An 18,904-nucleotide genomic window follows, 5' to 3' on the forward strand; every position below is an offset into this window, starting at 1 on the left:
TCCCACTTTGCTCTCCAACCTCATCTACTCCTGGCCCCCACCAAGTGTAGTTCGCGGTTCTCTACTAACGTACATATATGCCTAGGCTCTGTCGAGGTTTTATGCCTCTTGCGATGGTTCCGTTTACCTACAGTCTCCCCCCAATGCTCAGCTTTGTCTGGGTTGCGACTCGATCCCATATTGCCCAAGGATCTCGGTCTGTTCTATGAACCTGATTGCCTTGGCGGCTGCTTTGCGCTCGTTCAGTATGACCCGGAGATTGTGTCGTCCTGGGAGGGCTCCGAGTTCCTGACGTCGGAGCTGTCGATACTTGCGGCATCGCAGCAGGATATGCGATACCGTTTGTCGTCCTTCCCGGCACGGGCAGTTGGCGTTGGTGATGCCCGGTACTCTTCGGCTGAAGAGGAAATCCTGGAGTCCGATCTTTTCGGTGCGCATCTGGACCAGAAGCGCGCTCTGTCGTTTGCTGAGCCCTTCGTGAGCTTGAAGGACCTTCTTTGTCGGCTTCGGCGTGAGACGGAACGACGTTCTTCCTCGCGTCTCAGCTTGCCAGTCGGTTTGCCATTTTTGGTGCGACTGCTTGTGTGACCAGGTCCTGATTGTGGACCTAAGCTTGAACAGGGCTCTCGGCTTGTCTGCCTTGGCGCCCGTCTGTCCGTTCTGTCTCCATCCTGTGGCTTCTTTAGCTGCGGCGTCTGCTGCTTCGTTGCCCTGGATGCCGATGTGGGCGGGGACCCATCGGAGCTCGACGTCGAGTCCTTGTTCGCGGAGGGCTTGTGTCTTGTCTGCGATGATCTCGAGGAGATATGCGCCAGACTTCCCTTTCGGTTTGGCTGACGACCTGATTGCGGCTTGGTTGTCGGTGTGGATAAAGACTTTGCTCCTGTGGTTTCCGTTTTCCTTGTCTGCCTGGGCCATTTCGAGGGCTAGGACGATCCCTTGCAACTCTCCCGCATAGACCGTTGATGTTGTGTCGTCTCCCATATATGATTTTCTGGTTTGCTCTGTAGTTGTGCAGACTGCGGCGGCTCCGACTTGGCCGTTAATGCCGCTGCCATCGGTATAGATGTGGACTGCATTGGTGTTCTGTTCTAGACATCGTTGGTGTGCTTTTTCGGCCTGCTCTGCTCCTCCAGCGATAAGGATGCGCGGGCCCTGCCACCATGGGGGTGTAACAAAGGGCGGTATATGCTCAGTCTCCTCGTTGGTTGCCTCTTGTCCGTCAAGCAGTCGTTTCGTTATTCTTTGTCTCGGGCTCCTTTTCGTTCCTCTGCGTGCGGGGGCTTCAGCTGTGCCTACCCTGCTGACGGTGTCGATATTGTGTTTCCATATCTGTTGTTCAACTGGCAGGAGATGCATCTCTACGTCTAGCGCTGGAAACGAGGTTGCTTTGTACGCCCCGCTCATTGCTCTGGCTGCTCTGGCTTGGAGTCTTCGCAATCTGTGAAGTGTCCTTTTGGTGTACCCCTTCTCTCCCCATCCACTGTTCGACCACAGCGAGCACGCGTACATCATCTGTGGTATGGCGACTCCCTTGTAGATTGTTCTCATCTCTCTAGTCCTTACGCCCCATGTGGAGTTGCCTAGGCTGCTGAGTGCTGTGATGGTGTTGGTTACCTTGCGTTCTGTCTCGTCGATGTGCTGCTTCCACTTGAGGGATGAGTCCATGATGAGGCCGAGGTATTTACAGGTTGTCTTGGGCCTGATTTCTCCCCATTGGCTCTGAAGCGTTGTGTCTGTGTTGATTCTGGTTTTCGCTCGTGTGAAGTGGGTGAGCTGGAACTTTTCGGGTGCGAAGACGGACGCGTGAGTGAAGGCCCACCTTTCGGCCTTCCGGAGCGCTTCTTGGAGTTTCTGGCAGGTGTCCTCGGTGTTGTCCCCTACTGCTAGGATCGCCACGTCATCAATGAAGCCGGTGGCTGTTGTGCCTTCAGCTTCGTTGCAGCTGTCTAGGAGGTCCGCATTGTAGAAGAGATAGAGTATGGGCGACAGGGGCGATCCTTGGGGGATGCCGGTGTTGATTCTGTATACTTCGGATCGAAATCCGTCCACGTGGATCTCTGTTTCTCGTGATTCAAGGAAGCTTGCGATCCATCGTACCGTTGCTTCGTCTATTCGTCTTTTTCTTAGGTTGTGCAGGAGTCGGCGATGTGAAACATTGTCGAAGGCACCCGACACATCCAGGAGGAGTAAGCTCGCTACCTTTCCCTTTCCTGAACCCCAGGCATCGTATATCTGGTCGACTATTCGGTGCAGTGCATTTTCCGTGGATCGTTGTTTTCTTCCTCCCATGTGGCTTTCTGGTAGTAATCTGTGTGCTTCAGCGAGGTAGCTTAGTCTTTTTGCGATGATGGCGTCCATGATCTTGCCAATCGTGTTTAGGAGGGCTATCGGTCTGTATGCTTTGGGTACTGTGTAGTTATCTTTGCCTGGTTTCCTTAGCACCACTGTGGTAGACTTTCTGAAGTGTTGCGGGCAGTGTCCGATTCGGAGGCTCTGATTGAATATGCGGGTGAGGTGTGGTGTGATCCACTGTCTCGCTATCTGAAGTGCCTTGTTGGTGACGCCGTCGGGGCCTGGAGCCTTTAGCGGCGCTGCTTCTTGAATGGCCTCTTCCACTTCACTTTCCGATATCAGCGGTAAAATGATCTGGTTGCTGTATGATGCGTTGTCGATATCTCCAAGGTTTGCCTCTGGAGGTGGAGGGAAGAAGGTTTCCTTGAATAGCGCCGCTTTCTCTCCGGGGGTGGTCGCGACCTGAGTCGTGTTGGGTTTCTTGATTTCTGGTGTGACGGTCGGTGACTGATCCTGTCTATACCGGGCCCATTTAGCGATTCTCCATAGCGATGCGGGAGAGCCAGCCGCTGTTTCCACCGCCTCGCGATGGGCTCGTTGTAGTGCTTTCCGTATGACACGGCCTTTTCTGTTTCTCGCCTCCTTATACGCTTCCCAGCTTTCTTCCGTCTGTTGCTCGCTGTATACCCTGCGGAGTCTTTTCGCCTCGGCCAGGGTATACGCGCATTCTTCAGTCCATCCGGTTCTGGATTTCGGCGATGGGGCCTTGGCTGGGACTGATGCCTCGATAGCGGTTGAGATGGCTTCAACCGTTGCCTCTACATACCCATCGAGTGCTGTCTTCGTTCTGGGCCTCTGCAGTTGTGGTAGTGAGGCCCGGAATGTCTGAATAAATGTCTTCTCGTCGATGGCTTTCCAGTTCCGCTTCTTCTCCAGGTGTAGTTCTGCTACTGCTAGGTGCAGGGACGTCACTATAGGTAGGTGATCGGAGTCGTGGTTAATGTCGTGGTCTACTTCGCATCTGATTATCCTGTCAACGAGACCGACTGTAACGAGGCATAGGTCGATCGTCGTCCGGCGGTTCCCTTCCTCGTATGTGACAGTTCCCGGTTGTAGTTGGCTCGTAAGATTCATGTCGTCCATGAGGTCTAAGAGTTCTGTTGCTTCGCGGTCTCGCGCCCGGATATTACTGCCTCCCCATAGCTCGTGGTGAAGGTTGAAGTCGCCAGCAACAATTTGCTCGCCGTGTTGGTGTGTTTCTAGCGATTTCCGCAGTTGTTGCAGAACTTGTGGTCGATTGTCCTCCTGGAGTGAGGGGTTGTATATGTTGTGTATGACCGTTGGCGGTTCATTGCCCTCGCCTGTACCAATGCTGACGGTGCAGAGATCTCTGCTACTTTCCTTGAACTGCCATCGAGAGTGGTCGAGCTTTTTGTTAATAAAGAAGCACACCCTAGCCGGCCCTCTTTCCTCGTTGGATGGGTAGCATAGGTGAAAGCGGTCTTTAGCTGGGTGGTGTGTCGTTGCGTTGAATGGGTTCCTCCACGGTTCCTGGATGGCAATAATATCGTAATTGTCGATATTCGGGTCGCGAAGGAGTGTTGCCATGACTGTATCCTTTGATTTTCTTACGTTGTACTGTAGTATTGTAAGTGTGTGTTGTCCGTTCATTCGCTATCGTCGACTACGATCTCCATCGCTGTGCTGTCGTTTGCCATCTGTGTGTTTGGGTCGAGCGCCTCAAGCGCTCTTCGCGACCGTACGATAGTGCGCTTCGGGCGCGTATTCTCCGCAGCCACCGTAATCGTCTCCTCTGATTCCTGGGTATCCGTCGGGTTAGGCCTTTTCTGGACCTTCTTCGTCAGGGACCGGCTCCGGGTTGGTCGGTCTTCCTGAGATTGACGGTCCAGTGTTGGTCGTGTCGTCCTTGGGTTCGGCCGGGTCCGGGCTTCCGGTCCTAGGGCCGGCTGTGGGGCCGCTTGTTCCAGGTGATACCTTGACCGCTGGTTGTAGGCGGTCCTGATCTTGGCCTTTTCGCGTATCCTGGTAGGGCATCTGCCGTTCCAGGCCTCGTGTTCGCCGTGGCATGCAGCGCATTTCCTAGGCGTTTCCATGTCGCTTTTCGAGGGGCAGTCTCGGGTCATGTGTTCTTGCGCGCAGTAGCCGCATGTTGTCGTTGCCTTGCACTGGGTTCCTATGTGGCCGTATGTGTGGCACTTGAAGCATTGCCTCAGACGGCACTTTCTGTCATATCTTTCGCATTGGAATACCTGGCCTTGCCAGATGAGACCCTCATCAATGAGTTTATTGGCGTCTTCCGCTTTTGAGAATTCCACCACGATTGTTGATGCAGTCTTCTTGCTGGCTGATCGGGTCAGCCAGCCGATGTATTTGATCTCTGCGGTAGGAATGAACGCTTTGTTATCCTGCAGCATGTCATCTCTAATCTCGTTGAAACGATCCATATCCATTGAGCTGGTCCTTATGCCATGCGCTAGCACTCCATAGGTTGGGATCCGTACCGCGGCTCCGTTGCCGATGCGGTTTTCCCAGTCCTCGGCAAACTGGCGGAGGGCCTCCATGTCTTTTGTCGTGGCTGTCTTGATGCTGAGGTCGCCGCTCTTGAGCTGATTAGCAGATACTGCCTTGAGTTTGCGGATATGCTCATTACTGCTTTCTTCGATGGCGCGGTCTACGTGCGCCTTAAGGCTACGGGAGTTCATGGCTCTTATGCAGGCAATGGTGATGGGATCTCTAATGTTCACAATGATCTCACGCAGAGTCTGGGTCTGGGACGATCTCTGGTTACGGGGGTTATGCATGCTTCCTGTAAGTCCTCCTCGGGCGGCTACACTAGCATATGACTGTGCGGTGCTCCCCTGATTCATTGGTCCCAGTGCTTTGATGTCCTTTACGACCTTAGCCGCCAGCTCGCTGGCTTTCCAAGCCTCCTTCGCGGCTTCGTTAGCCGCGCGTGTTATGTTGGTGTTCTCCTTAAGTTCGGCTGTGTTCTGCTGTAGAGCGATCTTGATGGTTCTCGTTTCGCGGGTGGTATTCTCGTTGGCTGTTTTGGTTTCCGCTCGCAGGCTCTCGATAGCCTGGTGGAGGTGTCCGACCTCAGGTAGGTTCTGCAATTTAATGATCAGGGAGAGGGCCGCGATAAGCGTGGACCTCACAGCCTGTGGGTTGAGGGGGTTTCCGTTTGCGGTGTCGATAGACTTGACTGCTGTCTGGAGGTGTCTGCTAAGTTCGGTGGCATGCTCTCGGTGGTGCGTTGGCCATAGTTGCTCTGACGGCCATGGGGTTGCCATGGTGCCTACGTCGCTTTGGGCTTTACGACGGGCACCCGGCTATCCAATTGACCTTACAGAGTGTGTTGTGGCGCTGTTTTTGCTCAGATTTCAAAAATTTCGTTCTCGCTTTTGATGGTGTTGACATTCGGGCTCATGTATGCATGATCACGGCGCTTACGGGCAAGGGTCGGAACGGAAGAACTATGGACAGATCACGTGATGATAAGAAAGTGATCAAGAGATAAGGTGATCACTGGGAGCGATCACCAAGTGAGCAGCTCACCCCGGACCCACTCTAGTTGATCACCATCAACAGCATCACGATAGGGAGACATCAGTATATAGACAGGACTTGAGCCTGGGGCTCAAAGACTCTCCATAGCTCTTCAGCAATCAACTTCGTGATTCACTCTCTCATAAGTGACTCTTAGATTATCCTTCTGTTGTGAAGCTATAAAGCTATCTACGCCTAGACGTGCCTGACTGATCACCAGACACCAACAGACCAGCAAGATTACCAACAAGACTTACCTTACTGTTACCGAGTATCGACCTCAGCTGCCTATTAGCAGAAAACACCACTGTCGGATATCTGACCGTAACATCTAAGTAGTTAAAGAAAGTAATTAATAGGTTAATTTAAGTACTACTTTATACCTTATCTATATAAAAGGTAAATATATAATTAAAGGGATTTTTAGAAACTAAAATAGAGTAAACTAGGACCTTACGCTTAAGAATATAGTATATATAAAGAATTTTTATATAAATGTTATATTAAAAGCTTTACTTTATATAATAAGTATTTAGTACTTAGGACTTAATTATACCCTTTAATATAAAGGATATTTAGACGGCTTTATAGTTAAGTAACTTATATAAAAAGTAAATATTATTTTCCTTAAATATAAGCCTCTTATTAGTTATTTTACTTATATATAAATCCTTATAAATAATATAGCTATAGTTAATATTAACGTAATAATACTACCTTATTATAATACTCTTATATAACTTTTATACTATAAGAAAAGTACTTACTTAGACCTCGCTTAGCTTTAATATCTATAAGGTAACTATCTAAGACCCTAAGCGCTTAAGTAATTAGTCTTAAATACTTAAAAGGTAAAGATTAAGGCCTATAAGAGATTAAAATACTTTTACTACTAAATAACCTATATAAAGAAAATAGTCTTAAGATAAAGATTAAAATAAAAGTTACTTTACTTATACTATAAAATTACTTAGGACCTCTTTAATTACTTTAAAAAGTATAATAAGAACTTATAGCTTATAGTAATTAAGGATAAATATATTAGTTATTTTTTTAGATTTCTAAGGGTATTAAAAACCTATAAAAGTATATTTAAAGTTCTATATATCTTTAAGTAATAAGTAGTAAGGTAATATAGCTTTGTTTTATATAAAATAAGATAAGATATAGACTGCTTTATTATAGTAATTAACGGTAATATAAAGTTTTAATAATAAGTAGAAGAAGAGGGGATTAAAGTTAAGACTACCCTTTTATATATAAAGGAGCTAAATAGTAAAGCTAAAAAGGCTAGCTAGGAAGTAATAACTAGAGGTATTAAACTGCTTTCTAGAATAGGCCTTCTACGTAAACTATAAGTTAAAGCAGTAATAGCTAATATATACCTCTATAACATTAGTCCCCTTTAGTATAATATTTAGCTTTATTTAATTAAAAAAAAAGAGAAATAATTCAGATAATATTTTTACTAGTAATAACCTTAATACTAAGTAACCCTTAGCTAAGACTTATGTCTATAATAGGAATAGCTTTATATATATAGCTACTAAGTATACCTTATTTAGAGAAACTAAGAGAGAGACATAGAAAGATAATGCTTTAAAGTAGAACTAAGGGGTTATATTAGATACTTAGTAAGCTATATTTAAAATACTTATAACTTATATTAAATATAGATTTTTTTATTTTAATAGGTTATAATTATATAAAATATAATATTTAATAAAAGCTAATTCTATAAGAAAAATAATATAAAGGTAATAATTTTAGTTAAGGAAATATAAGTAATTATAAATAATATATAATACCTAAGTATAACTTATAACCTTAAATTCTATGTTCTAGGTATTATAAAAAAAGCTAATATTATTCTAATCCTATAAGAAAAATACCCTTTATAATAGCTTTTACTATTTACTTTTATACTAAGAATAATATTTTTAAATAAAAAGAAATAAAATAACTATAAAGTAAACTATATTTAGTAAAAAGGATAGCTATTAACCTTTAATCTTTTACTTAAACTAGAAGATATCTTAAATTAAGAGATTAGAATAATAATAACTATTAAGGATTAAGCTATAGTAAATAAAGATATATTAAAATCTAAAGAAGTTAATTACTTAACTAAGGTAATTAAAGATAAGATTATTGTTTATATTAATTTGTCTTTAAATAAAAAAAATAAGGTAAAAAAAGAACTAATAATACGTTTAGGATTAGTATTTATAAGCTATATTAACTAAGGGTAAAGATTAAGTAATAGTAATTAGAATAGCTTAAATTATAATGCCTTAACCTAGTAAAGCTAACGTTAATAAGGCTTATTACTAGAACTAGTACTAATAGGCCTATTTAATAAAACAAAGAATATTAGTTACCTTTCTATATTCTTATATTTAAAACAAAGCTAAGATATATTTTTTAATACTTTTATACTAAATAGGTAGAAAGTACTAAATAAGGAGGCTATTAAACACTAAATAATCTATAGTTATATTTATATATTAATTATTTAAGTAAAGTATATTTAAAAGATATTAAAATTATATAATAAAAAAAAGATAGAAGAGCTATTACTTTTATTAAAGAACTAGAAAGAGCTTTTGAACTTTCCTTAGCTGTATTAGGACTTTTTTTTATAAGTAGTAATAACTAAGATTTAAAAGCTTAAGTAGATAAATACCTAGAAGGTAATAAACTAGAGTAAAGTTACTTAGAAACTGATTCTTTTAAAGTAAGTCTTTTTATATAAGATAAACTAGAATAGTCTCTTTAATTATTATAAAGCATAAATCTATATAAGGGGTAATATATAAGAAAAGTATTCTCTTAAATAGATATATATAGTAATACTTATAGTATAGACTTTTTATGTTATAATAGCTATTATAGCTAAATTTAACCTTAAGATATATTAATTTAATATAGTTAATATATTTTTAAATACTAAGAAAAGACTAAATAAACTACTTATTATATATTTTCTTCTAAATAGCTTTAAAATACTAGATAAAATTATTAAATTATAGTATATACTTTATAGTCTTAAAGACATATTTTTTCTTTAGTATAAGGAACTCTTAAGTACTTTATATTATCTTAGGATAAAGGCTATAAGTAAAGACTTATATCTTTTTTAAACCTTAAATAAGAAAGTACTTCTTCTTTTTTATATTAATAATATCTTTATACTTTATTATAAGTCTTATATAAGAGATATAAAAAAGATTATAAAAGGAATCTGAATAATATATAAGGTGAAAGACTAGGGTTTAGTTAAGTAGTATCTAGGTATATAGATCTTATATAATTAACTAGAGTAAAAGATCTATTTAGCTTATAACTAATATATTAAGCAAATTACTAAAAGATTTAACTTTATTAACTTAAAGGCACTAATTACTTTATTACTAATAGTTATACTTAAAAAGAATAACCTTTAAGTAACCTTAGTTAATATAAAGCGTTTCTAAAAAAAGGTTAGATTAATCCTTTATACTATAATAATAATTTAACTTAATATTATATTTATATATACTTTACTTTTATAATTCTTAATAAACCTTTTATATGTCTACTAATAAGCAATAAACCAAGTTATTAGATACTTATATTATACTTAATACCTAGTAATATACTTTAATACCTTAAAGGGTATATAAGTACTACTAATTATAAGTAATATTTTATTTATAGATAATAATAAGACATAAAGATTATCCTAAGAATATATTATTTTACTTTTTAGAGGTCTAATTTAGTAAAAAGCTACTTAGTAAAATATTATTATAACATTAATAACTAAGGCTAAGCTCTTTAGCCTTAAGTATATTATAAAAAAAACTATTACTTTTAAGCGTCTTTTTTAAGATATATAACTTAAGCTTAGTAATATATAAAAGATTAATTATAATAATAATTAAATTATTTACCTTATTATAAGTAAAAATAACTAAATTTTAATTTACTTATAGTATATTAATATTTAGAATATATAGCTTTAATAAGAATATAGTAAATATTTATTTAATATTATATATATATTAATAGATAATATATTAATAAATAGTTTTACTAAGAACTTTACTAAAACAAAATTTAAGTATTTTAAAATACTCTTTAACTTATAAGATATATAAATAAAGATTATATATACTAAAAAAGAGGTATTAGTAAAAGAAGAATACTTATAAGCTATTTAAAATTATTATTAATAGCTTATAGGCTTTTACTTTTAATAAGAGCCTAAGAAAGAAGTTTTTTTAGTATTATTAACCTTTTAGAAGTACTATATACTAGTTTATAAAAAGCTAATATATAAATATAGTTAATATAAGTATTAACTAACTAATAAGGCTATTAATTATAGCCTAAATAGTATTTACTTAACTCTTATTTATAATAGTAATAGTTATACTAAAAATAAGACTACTAAATAAAGCTAAACTAATTAGTATATTTTTACTAAATAGTACTAATACTATTTTACTATATTTCTATATATTATACTAAATATCCCCTTAAAAAAAAGTTTACTTAAACGTAATATAGCTTTATAATATATTAATTATTTAGCTAAGGACTTATAAGAATAGTTAAAACTAAATAAATAAATATTATATATAAAAATATACGCTTAGAGCTATATTATTATGCTTTATAACTAAGAACTCTTAGACTAAACAGTAAAGCTTAGAACCCTTAATAATTATAATATAAGGGGTCTTATTAAGCATATAGCGCTAGTACTTAAAGGTCTAGCTATTACTTATTAGTATATATTAACTTAAAGAGTTATTATATAGTGTACTCTAAATATACTATAGGTACTTAAAGTCTCTTTAGAGGGTAAGCTCTAAGGTCTTAGTATACACCTTCTCCTTTTCCTCCTTATTCTTCTTCTTCTCCTTTATCTCCTCTTTTAGTATAAACCTAAAAATAACTATCTTTATTTAATAGAATTAATAAAAAGTTTAAGTTAAATAAAAAAAGTATAATATACTAGCTAGCTACTAATTATAAAAAGCCCTTAAGACTACATTAAAGCAGGCTTAGGCGCTAAGGGAAGGAGGCAACTTTGAATTATCTTTATCTTTACCTATAGTACCTATAGAGAAGTCGGCTAAAAGAGGAGGCTATAAGCTATCCTCTTTAGTATCAACCTCCCTACCACTATAGCCTCTAATAGGAGAAGTCTACTCTTATATATTAGTACTATTTAAGATATAAAGGACCTAGACAAAGAATAGATATATAAGAAGAAGAAGGACTATAGGCTAGTCACCAGGGGGATTAAGGGAGCCACTGCTTTCCCTGTTACTTTTATGCGCTTTATTATACTTTTTAAGTTAAGCTATATACGTTATAGCAGTATAAGTATATATAATAGCCTTTTTATTAGATTTTAAAAGCATTTATTTTTAAACGTTAATATTATATAAAGAACTTATAATATAAGTAAATATATATATATATAATAAAAATAATAGTATTTTAAATATATAGTTATTATTATTATAAATAAAAAATAAAAAAAAAAAGACTTTTTTATTAAGCTAAAAGAAAATAATATTATTAAAAAAAATAAATACTTAACTTAATAATTAATTAGTTAATTAAAAGCTATTAATTTAATTAAATTATTTAAAGGTAATAAAAAAAAAAAGTAGTTTTTTTATTATTAATAACTAAATATAATATTATATAACTATTTCTTTTATATTTATTACTTTAAAAGTAAGTATTTATATTTTTATTTATTCTTTTAAAATAATTCTTTTATATATAGCTATTATTAAACATATAATAATTAAAATCCGTTAATCCGCCTAGGGGGGTATATTATAATGCCTTTATACGCATCACGTAGCCTTATAAGATTTATGCTAGGCCTAGATTAACTATTAGTCCGGTCCCTTTGTGCAGATCCACTACGCAGGATACGTATTTATTTGTTTTAGACAAGGCAATCCTGCACATAGAAATCTAAGCCGTTTTCCTTATGTCTTTTCCACCCTAAGTGGTGACTCTACGACACGTTTCCTTCAATGCTCCATTCGTGCGAGAGACGTCCAGTTGCGGGAGACATCTAGGTTCAAAAAGACGATTGCGAGCCGGATCTCCCGAGTTTTCTCGAGTTCTGGAACCCAACTCCCTGAAGGTTGATACCTAATCTACGTAGCAGATCAGGCTCCGATCCACAATGTCAGCAATCCCTTCAGATCGATCCAACTCTCACAAGACGGAAGTACACGATAACGATGGCGATGAGAGCGTTAGGCCTTCTGCTGTTGGGGCCCAAAGAACGCCGAAAGATGACCTCGATGAGCCCGAAAAGATCAAACTTTCTGCCGCTGAATACACCGTGGGTTGGATATGCGCGCTTTCAATCGAACGAGCCGCGAGTGAAGCGATGCTGGACGAAACTCACCAAAGCCTCCAGACGTGCAATGATGATTCAAATGCTTATACTTTGGGACACATTGATACATACAACATAGTAATGGCATGTTTGCCCGAGGGACAGTACGGCATAACCAACGCGGCCATTGTCGCGAGTAACATGAAGCGAAGCTTTGGATCCATTCAATTTGGTTTCATGGTTGGTATCGGTGGTGGCGCTCCTGGAGACATCGATATCAGACTCGGCGATGTTGTGGTTGGCACCCATGTTTTTCAGCACGACTTCGGGAAGATAGAAGCAGGCGACAAATTTCGTTCAACGGGAACTAAACGACTGCCGCCCCAGATCCTCCTCAACGCCATTTCCAAGCTGAGAGCAGGTCACGAAAGATCTCCTAGCCTGATACCTTGGATACTCGATGACATGTTCAAGAGGTGTCAAGGCCTAAAACAGAAAGGATACGGCTACCCAGTCCGAAGCGACGATCAGCTGTTTTACGCCAGATACGACCACCCAACGGCAAAACCTGACTGCAGTGAATGCAGCTCATCAGAGGTGCGATGTCGAAAACCGCGAGCTACGAAAGACCCGCACATTCACTACGGCGGCATCGCGTCTGGCAATCAAGTAATCAAGTCCGGCCGGATGAGAGACAAACTGGCAAAGGAGCACGATGTTTTGTGCTTTGAGATGGAGGGAATTGGTTTGGCAGATGCCTTCCCTTGCATGGTCGTCCGAGGAATCTGTGACTACTCAGACTCGCACAAGAACAAAAAATGGCAAAGGTACGCTGCAGCGACTGCAGCTTCTTATACAAAAGAGCTTATCTTGATTCTTACCCCGAGTCGATACAACAACACACCTATCACGAGTCCACCAGGTATTCACACAGATATCTGTAAGTAAACTTTAATACTTGTCAAGTCATTTGAGCAAGACTAATAAGTTTCCAGTGGAACAAAGGTTTCGGGCTCGTAGAGAACCTTTGCTACAGCTTCTGCGATTTGATCAAATTGATAGTCGCCGTGAAACCATTGAGAAGGAGCATCGGAAGACATGTACATGGATTCTCAATGATACCATGTATCAAGAATGGCTCAACCCATCAAAACTACCACAGCACCGTGGGTTTCTGTGGATCAGTGGCAAGCCTGGGGCCGGGAAGTCAACGATCATGAAGTTCGTGTCCAACAACACGATGAGAGATGCCAACGAGCATACTGCCATTACGTCATTCTTCTTCAATGCCCGAGGCAATGAACTAGAAAAGTCAACATTCGGGTTATATCGAACTCTTCTTCTCCAACTCTTTGAACGATTCCCTGACCTACAAATCGTTCTCGACGATCTTACCCTTATCCCACTCACGCTGAATAGGTGTCCGTCTACCACCACGCTCCAAGAGCTCTTCCGAGGAGCTGTAATGGCATTGGGTAATCGTCAGTTGACTTGCTTCATTGATGCACTTGATGAATGCGACGAGACAGAAGTTCAAAAAATGGTGGCATACTTCGAAGGGCTTCATGAAGTGGCTTTTACCAATAAGATACGCCTCAAGACTTGTCTCTCAAGCCGCCACTATCCCCATGTTCGTGTCAAATACGGGCTGAAGCTTACGCTCGAAAATCAGCTTGGCCATAGACAGGATCTTCAGCGCTACATTGAAGATCACCTTTGGGTAGACGAAGATAAAACAGACGCGGAGTCCTACAATGGAGAAGCAAGTGTCGCATCGAATGAAGTCGAAACAGACGCCGAATCAATCCGGAATGAGATCCTCCAGAAGGCCAGTGGCGTTTTCATGTGGGTGATACTTGTAGTCCAGATTCTGAACAAAGAGTTCGCTCGTGGCAGACCAGAGAGACTTAAGCGGAGACTGCAAGAGATACCCGCAAGGCTCAGTGAGCTCTTCACAGATATTGTTCAACGAGATGGTGAAGATATGGACGAGTTTCTCCTATGTTGCCAATGGATACTCTTTGCGAAGCGGCCTCTGAGCCCACAGGAGTTTCATTTCGCCTTGCTTTCTGGACTACAAGAGGATACTTCCAGGCCAATTCTCAACGGCGTAGGGAAAGTTACGATGAAATCCATAGGCCGCCGGGTGAGCGGTTCCTCGAAGGGACTAGCCGAAATTACTCATTCAGCGACTCCTAGCGTCCAGTTCATTCACGAGTCTGTGAGAGACTTCCTCATCAAAGAAAATGGTCTTAAACGACTCCAGTCCGACCACAGAGGAAGTTTTCAGGCACTGAGCCACGACAAGCTTAAAGAATGCTGCAGTTCATTAATAACAAGGAAAATCGCCAGATTTGCAGCTGTGTCAGAGACGTGCCCTCTCCTTGAGTATGCAGCTGAATATGTTCTTTACCATGCTGATAAGGCAATAAAGTATATTCCTCAGGATAACTTTATCGATAGCTTCTCAATCACCAACTGGGTCCTCATCTCCAAAACGTTTGGCTTGCACGAATATTCAGAAAACGTTTCCTTGTTGTATGTACTTGCGGACAACAACTTCGGAAACCTTCTTGATTTTCTCATCCGTCACCAACCCGGTTTCCATCCGAAGGGGAACGAAAAGTATGGCTACCCGTTTTTCGCTGCGTTAGTTAAAGGACACTGGACAGTGGCTAAGGCATTCCTTGGACCGTCTGTCCTTGACATACCGCACGAAGACTTGTTCCCATTGGATGATCGTTCCCAGCGCTCTGTATGCTCACGGGACACTGTGCCCCATCCGATCCATTGGGCCGTTGAGAATGATTACATAAAGCTCGCCAACCTGATGATAACTTCAGGCTACTTCAACCTCGTCGACCCAGATAAAGACAACCTTGGTCGCTGTCCTATCCACTCAGTAGCGATCACCGGTCATGAAGCACTCATGATAGCATTGGTCGAACAGGTGGTTCCTTGCCCCGAAAATTTGACGAGTTATGGAAGGGCGGCCACAGAGATTGGAGAACGGGGCAACGAAGAGGCCAAACGTCGCTATTTCAAGAGAAGACTCGACTACATCAGCACCAAAGATTCCACTGGGTCGACTCCTCTTTTGCTTGCTGTCCGAAACTTCCACGAAAGGATCATTGGACGACTTCTTGCATGGGGAGCAGATCCTAATCGAAGTCTTCAACACATTGGGGACCCTGGATTCTCAGCTCCCAATAAGATGAGCAAACGTATTGCAAATTTCTTCGTGGATGAGAGCTTAGTAACCCAGTGGACGTTGTTAATCATAGCTGCGCGCCATGGTCTTAGACACATTATCGAGACACTTGTGGACAATGAAAGCTTTTTTCTCGACGCAGGCGATAAAGGAGCCAAGGCTCTCGAAGAAGCAGCAAAATATCGCCAAGACGCAGCAATGAGACTACTTCTCAGTAAGGGAGCAAGCATTGGTTGCCGGGCCTGGGATAGCCATGGCCTCATGCAACAAGCAGCTTTCATGGGCCAAAATAGTGAGGTCAGGTGGCTTGCTGACAATGGAGCCAGCCTTGACAGTCAATCCACTGGCCGTGATACCTCCCTCTACTCAGCATGTCGTGGTGCACAAGATGTAGTGGTACAAACTCTTCTCGTATGCGGCGCAGACACGAATATTCCAAACCAATATGGTCAGACGCCCCTTCACCACGCAGCATACCATGGTTACGGGGAGATAGTCAAACTACTACTTTCTCACGGGGCGGATATCCATCTTTTGGATAGAGAAGGTCAGACTGCTCGCTCTAAGGCGATATCTACTAGTCAGTGGGCTGTGCTCAAGCTTCTTGAGGAAGCACATAAACGAGACGCCGCTTCCAAGGCTGACAAGAAACAATCCATTTTAAATCTATGTTTCCGGATAACCACTGGTTACTCTGCAGCTATAGTAATTACTATAACTGGGATGCTGCTTTATTGGCTTTTGCCAGCTATGTATTAAGCTACATAACAGACCAAGAGGATTACTACCCGTTGGAATATTATATGTTACGGTCAGCTATCTGACAATAGGGTCTGCTAACAGAAGCTGGGGTTTGACGCTGTAGATCAGATATAGTGGGTCTGAGTCGTAGTTCTGGGTGTGCTAAACAGATCAGGTCTTCAAGGGCTAAAGTGATCAGTCTTAGACCTAACTGCTACAACCCGTATTCGAGGATAACAGCCGAACAACCTAATCAGGCGTCAAGCAGCAAGGATAAGACATTTAAACTGCAGTGACTTGAGATTAATGTAGATGTGTAACTAAAAGTGGCGATGTCCTGCGGAGGGATTTGATTTGACAGAACCAATAACAGCGCGCTTTCTGGGAAATGATTGGGCGGGCGAGAATCCGTCGTCATCATCTCGGGAATCGACAGGAGAGAGAGAGGCTTGAGACTGCGTTGTTTGCCTACCTAGGTAGCAGCAACGGCATAGGTCGGTTGGGTTGGAGAAACTGCAGCGCAAGGCAGCTAGCTACTGCCTGAGTTTTTAGGGCACATGGTCGCTGCCTCCCTTGAGAGAAACAATGTTGGGGAAGGCGTTGAAGACCTGTGTAGACTTTTCGGTGTTGTTGATGTCGATTTCTTTCCTTCCATCAACATACAACCTATCCACCCATTCATGGATCTGCGACCGCAATCACAACCAAGCATCAGCCACTCACAACAACGCATCTAACCATCAGCATAGCCAGTATGAACCCCGAAAACTTCGCCAACCTATTCGTCCGTCTCACTTCTATCAGAATTTTCTGGAGGATATTCTAGCTAAAGATTTCAGCCCAGCTGAGGAAGTTCAGAAAATCGCATCCAAGGGCGGTCAGGCCAGCCATGGCCCCGAGGAGGGTATCTCCCCTACCAGCAGCCCGAACCCAGGCAACTTCCAGAACCGGTATGCATACTCCTTCCGTCCTTCCGGAGTCGACCATGCTTCATCAATGGAGAAGACCGCATTAGGTGATTTGCGGGGTTAACTGACACCGGTGCAGCCCCACTAAGGAAGTCCGCGAGATCGCAGCCAAAGGCGGCGCCACAAGCCACGGCCATAGCAACCCCACCAACTTTGGCAACCGGTACGACCCGCTCCCGCTCCTCCGCCCCCGGCATTCGAACTCTACCTAGGCCTGCATGCATGAACTCTAACAGTCCAACCTTCCACAAAATAGATCCAAGGAGGAAGTCCAAGAGATTGCCGCTGAGGGCGGTCATGCCAGCCACGTGGGGGGTTTCGCCAGCATGGACCCTGAGAGGCAGGTACATGTTGTCATTATCTGGCCTCCCCTCCCGGTCGCTACGGAATTTCCCAGGTGCGGTTGTCATGGTTGCCATCACAATTCTTGAGCATCTTTTCGCTGACACTTTGTTATTTACCACAGCAAGAAACCGCTTCCGAGGGTGGCAAGGCGTCGTCCGGGTCCTTTGAACCCGGCTCCGAGAAGGCGCGTGAGGTTGACCGTAAGGGCGGTCTGGCGAGTGGTTCTGCTTGAGCCCGATTGGCAACACTGCTAGGCCAGCAGATATGTACGATAGATGGGAAGAAGTCTCGACTTCACGAGTAAGTTGGGACATCATCTGCAGGGTCTCGCCAAGCAATTGTCTGGTTTTTCCCAACATTTGCGTTTATTGTACTTATCACGGTGTTTCCGGCCGCGCGCGGATATGCCTTCTGCCCTGGCCAGAAAGCATTGACGCCCTCAAATGTTTGTGAGTAATTCGGACCCTTAACACTCACGAGCATTTTTGTCGAGAGATACGGATGAGTCCAGGCCCTCCTCAGCAGTTCACTTTGGTCTGGTCTTCGTCTCGACTTACACGAGTGTGTTTGTTTGGCACTCACCCTCCCGAATTATTAGGGTACAGAGCCGCCGGCGAAGGAAGACCTCTCTAAAAATACAGGAAATCAAATCGGAATCGAGCCTGCCAGACAGCGCTGCCGCAAGTCCAAGCCATTTGGCAAGCAATACGAGCAAATAGAGCAAGTTGACGCCATCGCCACCACGCAAGTAAGCAATTTCACCCTTCGATTCAATTATCAGACTTAATGTCTTATATTCAAATGAATTTGGCCAATGGGAGGCCGCAGATTGGTCGGCACCCTATTTTTCCTGACATGTGCATTCACTGAAACATGACACTATTGCCAACATCACGATGTAGATGCGTCGAGTGCGAGATGACGTCGCTACAAGCATATGCGGGGCAGTGCGAATGAGGTTTCAATCCGACTTATTTCCACTTATTTCCGCGAATCAAAAGTTATGATTAAGGGCTGATTTGAATAAAAGTGGGCTATTCTTGGACTGACGTCATCTCACACTCGATGGGATAACCTTCACAGTAGCCTTGCTGAGACAAATGAGTAATGGCAACTGCCTGTAATTGACTAACATTAAGCTGCGGACCTTATCACAAGGGATCACATTAACCTTGTTGGTATTAAATGTTAAATCAGGCTAAGAAAACCGTATGATAAGAACCTTCCCAGAGTTGCCACCTATCGCTACTGTTGACCCATATATCTCCCTATGGTATGACTGGTACTCCTCAGGAAGCCAAAGGAACCTTTTCTTATCTTTCATGATCCACCTATCTCCCTCCTCCAGATAGTAGTCGTTAGGGGTTCGAATTATGCCCGAGGGCATAGAAGGCTCCAGTGGGATTATACCTG

General features: G+C 41.8%; 5 protein-coding genes across 5 annotated transcripts; 2 read left to right on the forward strand and 3 right to left on the reverse strand.

Annotated features, from left to right (window-relative positions):
* Nucleotides 1-147: 147 nt before the first annotated feature.
* On the reverse strand, nt 148-918 carry ColSpa_00018 (uncharacterized protein; the record flags this gene model as incomplete). Its single annotated transcript, XM_049266230.1, has 1 exon — nt 148-918. The coding sequence occupies one exon, from the start codon at nt 916-918 to the stop codon at nt 148-150; it is 771 nt and encodes a 256-aa protein (XP_049122187.1).
* A 637-nt stretch (nt 919-1,555) lies between these two features.
* ColSpa_00019 (Rpb7-binding protein seb1) lies at nt 1,556-3,903 on the reverse strand (the record flags this gene model as incomplete). The annotated part of the gene is made up of 3 exons (XM_049266231.1): nt 1,556-1,588; nt 1,618-2,023; nt 2,534-3,903. The coding sequence occupies 3 exons, from the start codon at nt 3,901-3,903 to the stop codon at nt 1,556-1,558; spliced, it is 1,809 nt and encodes a 602-aa protein (XP_049122188.1).
* Nucleotides 3,904-3,962: 59 nt separating this feature from the next.
* Nucleotides 3,963-5,606, reverse strand: ColSpa_00020 (nucleic-acid-binding protein from mobile element jockey; the record flags this gene model as incomplete). Its single annotated transcript, XM_049266232.1, has 1 exon — nt 3,963-5,606. The coding sequence occupies one exon, from the start codon at nt 5,604-5,606 to the stop codon at nt 3,963-3,965; it is 1,644 nt and encodes a 547-aa protein (XP_049122189.1).
* A 6,761-nt stretch (nt 5,607-12,367) lies between these two features.
* Nucleotides 12,368-13,246, forward strand: ColSpa_00021 (uncharacterized protein; the record flags this gene model as incomplete). Its single annotated transcript, XM_049266233.1, has 2 exons — nt 12,368-13,053; nt 13,222-13,246. 2 exons carry the CDS (start codon nt 12,368-12,370, stop codon nt 13,244-13,246), a joined length of 711 nt encoding a protein of 236 aa, XP_049122190.1.
* A 3,686-nt stretch (nt 13,247-16,932) lies between these two features.
* On the forward strand, nt 16,933-17,723 carry ColSpa_00022 (conidiation-specific protein 10; the record flags this gene model as incomplete). Its single annotated transcript, XM_049266234.1, has 5 exons — nt 16,933-16,962; nt 16,983-17,128; nt 17,226-17,309; nt 17,403-17,490; nt 17,613-17,723. 5 exons carry the CDS (start codon nt 16,933-16,935, stop codon nt 17,721-17,723), a joined length of 459 nt encoding a protein of 152 aa, XP_049122191.1.
* Between the last annotated feature and the right edge of the window lie 1,181 nt (nt 17,724-18,904).

Source organism: Colletotrichum spaethianum (assembly GCF_022836535.1).
Source record: "Colletotrichum spaethianum MAFF 239500 DNA, contig01, whole genome shotgun sequence".
In the NCBI taxonomy this organism is placed as follows: Eukaryota; Fungi; Ascomycota; class Sordariomycetes; order Glomerellales; family Glomerellaceae; genus Colletotrichum; species Colletotrichum spaethianum.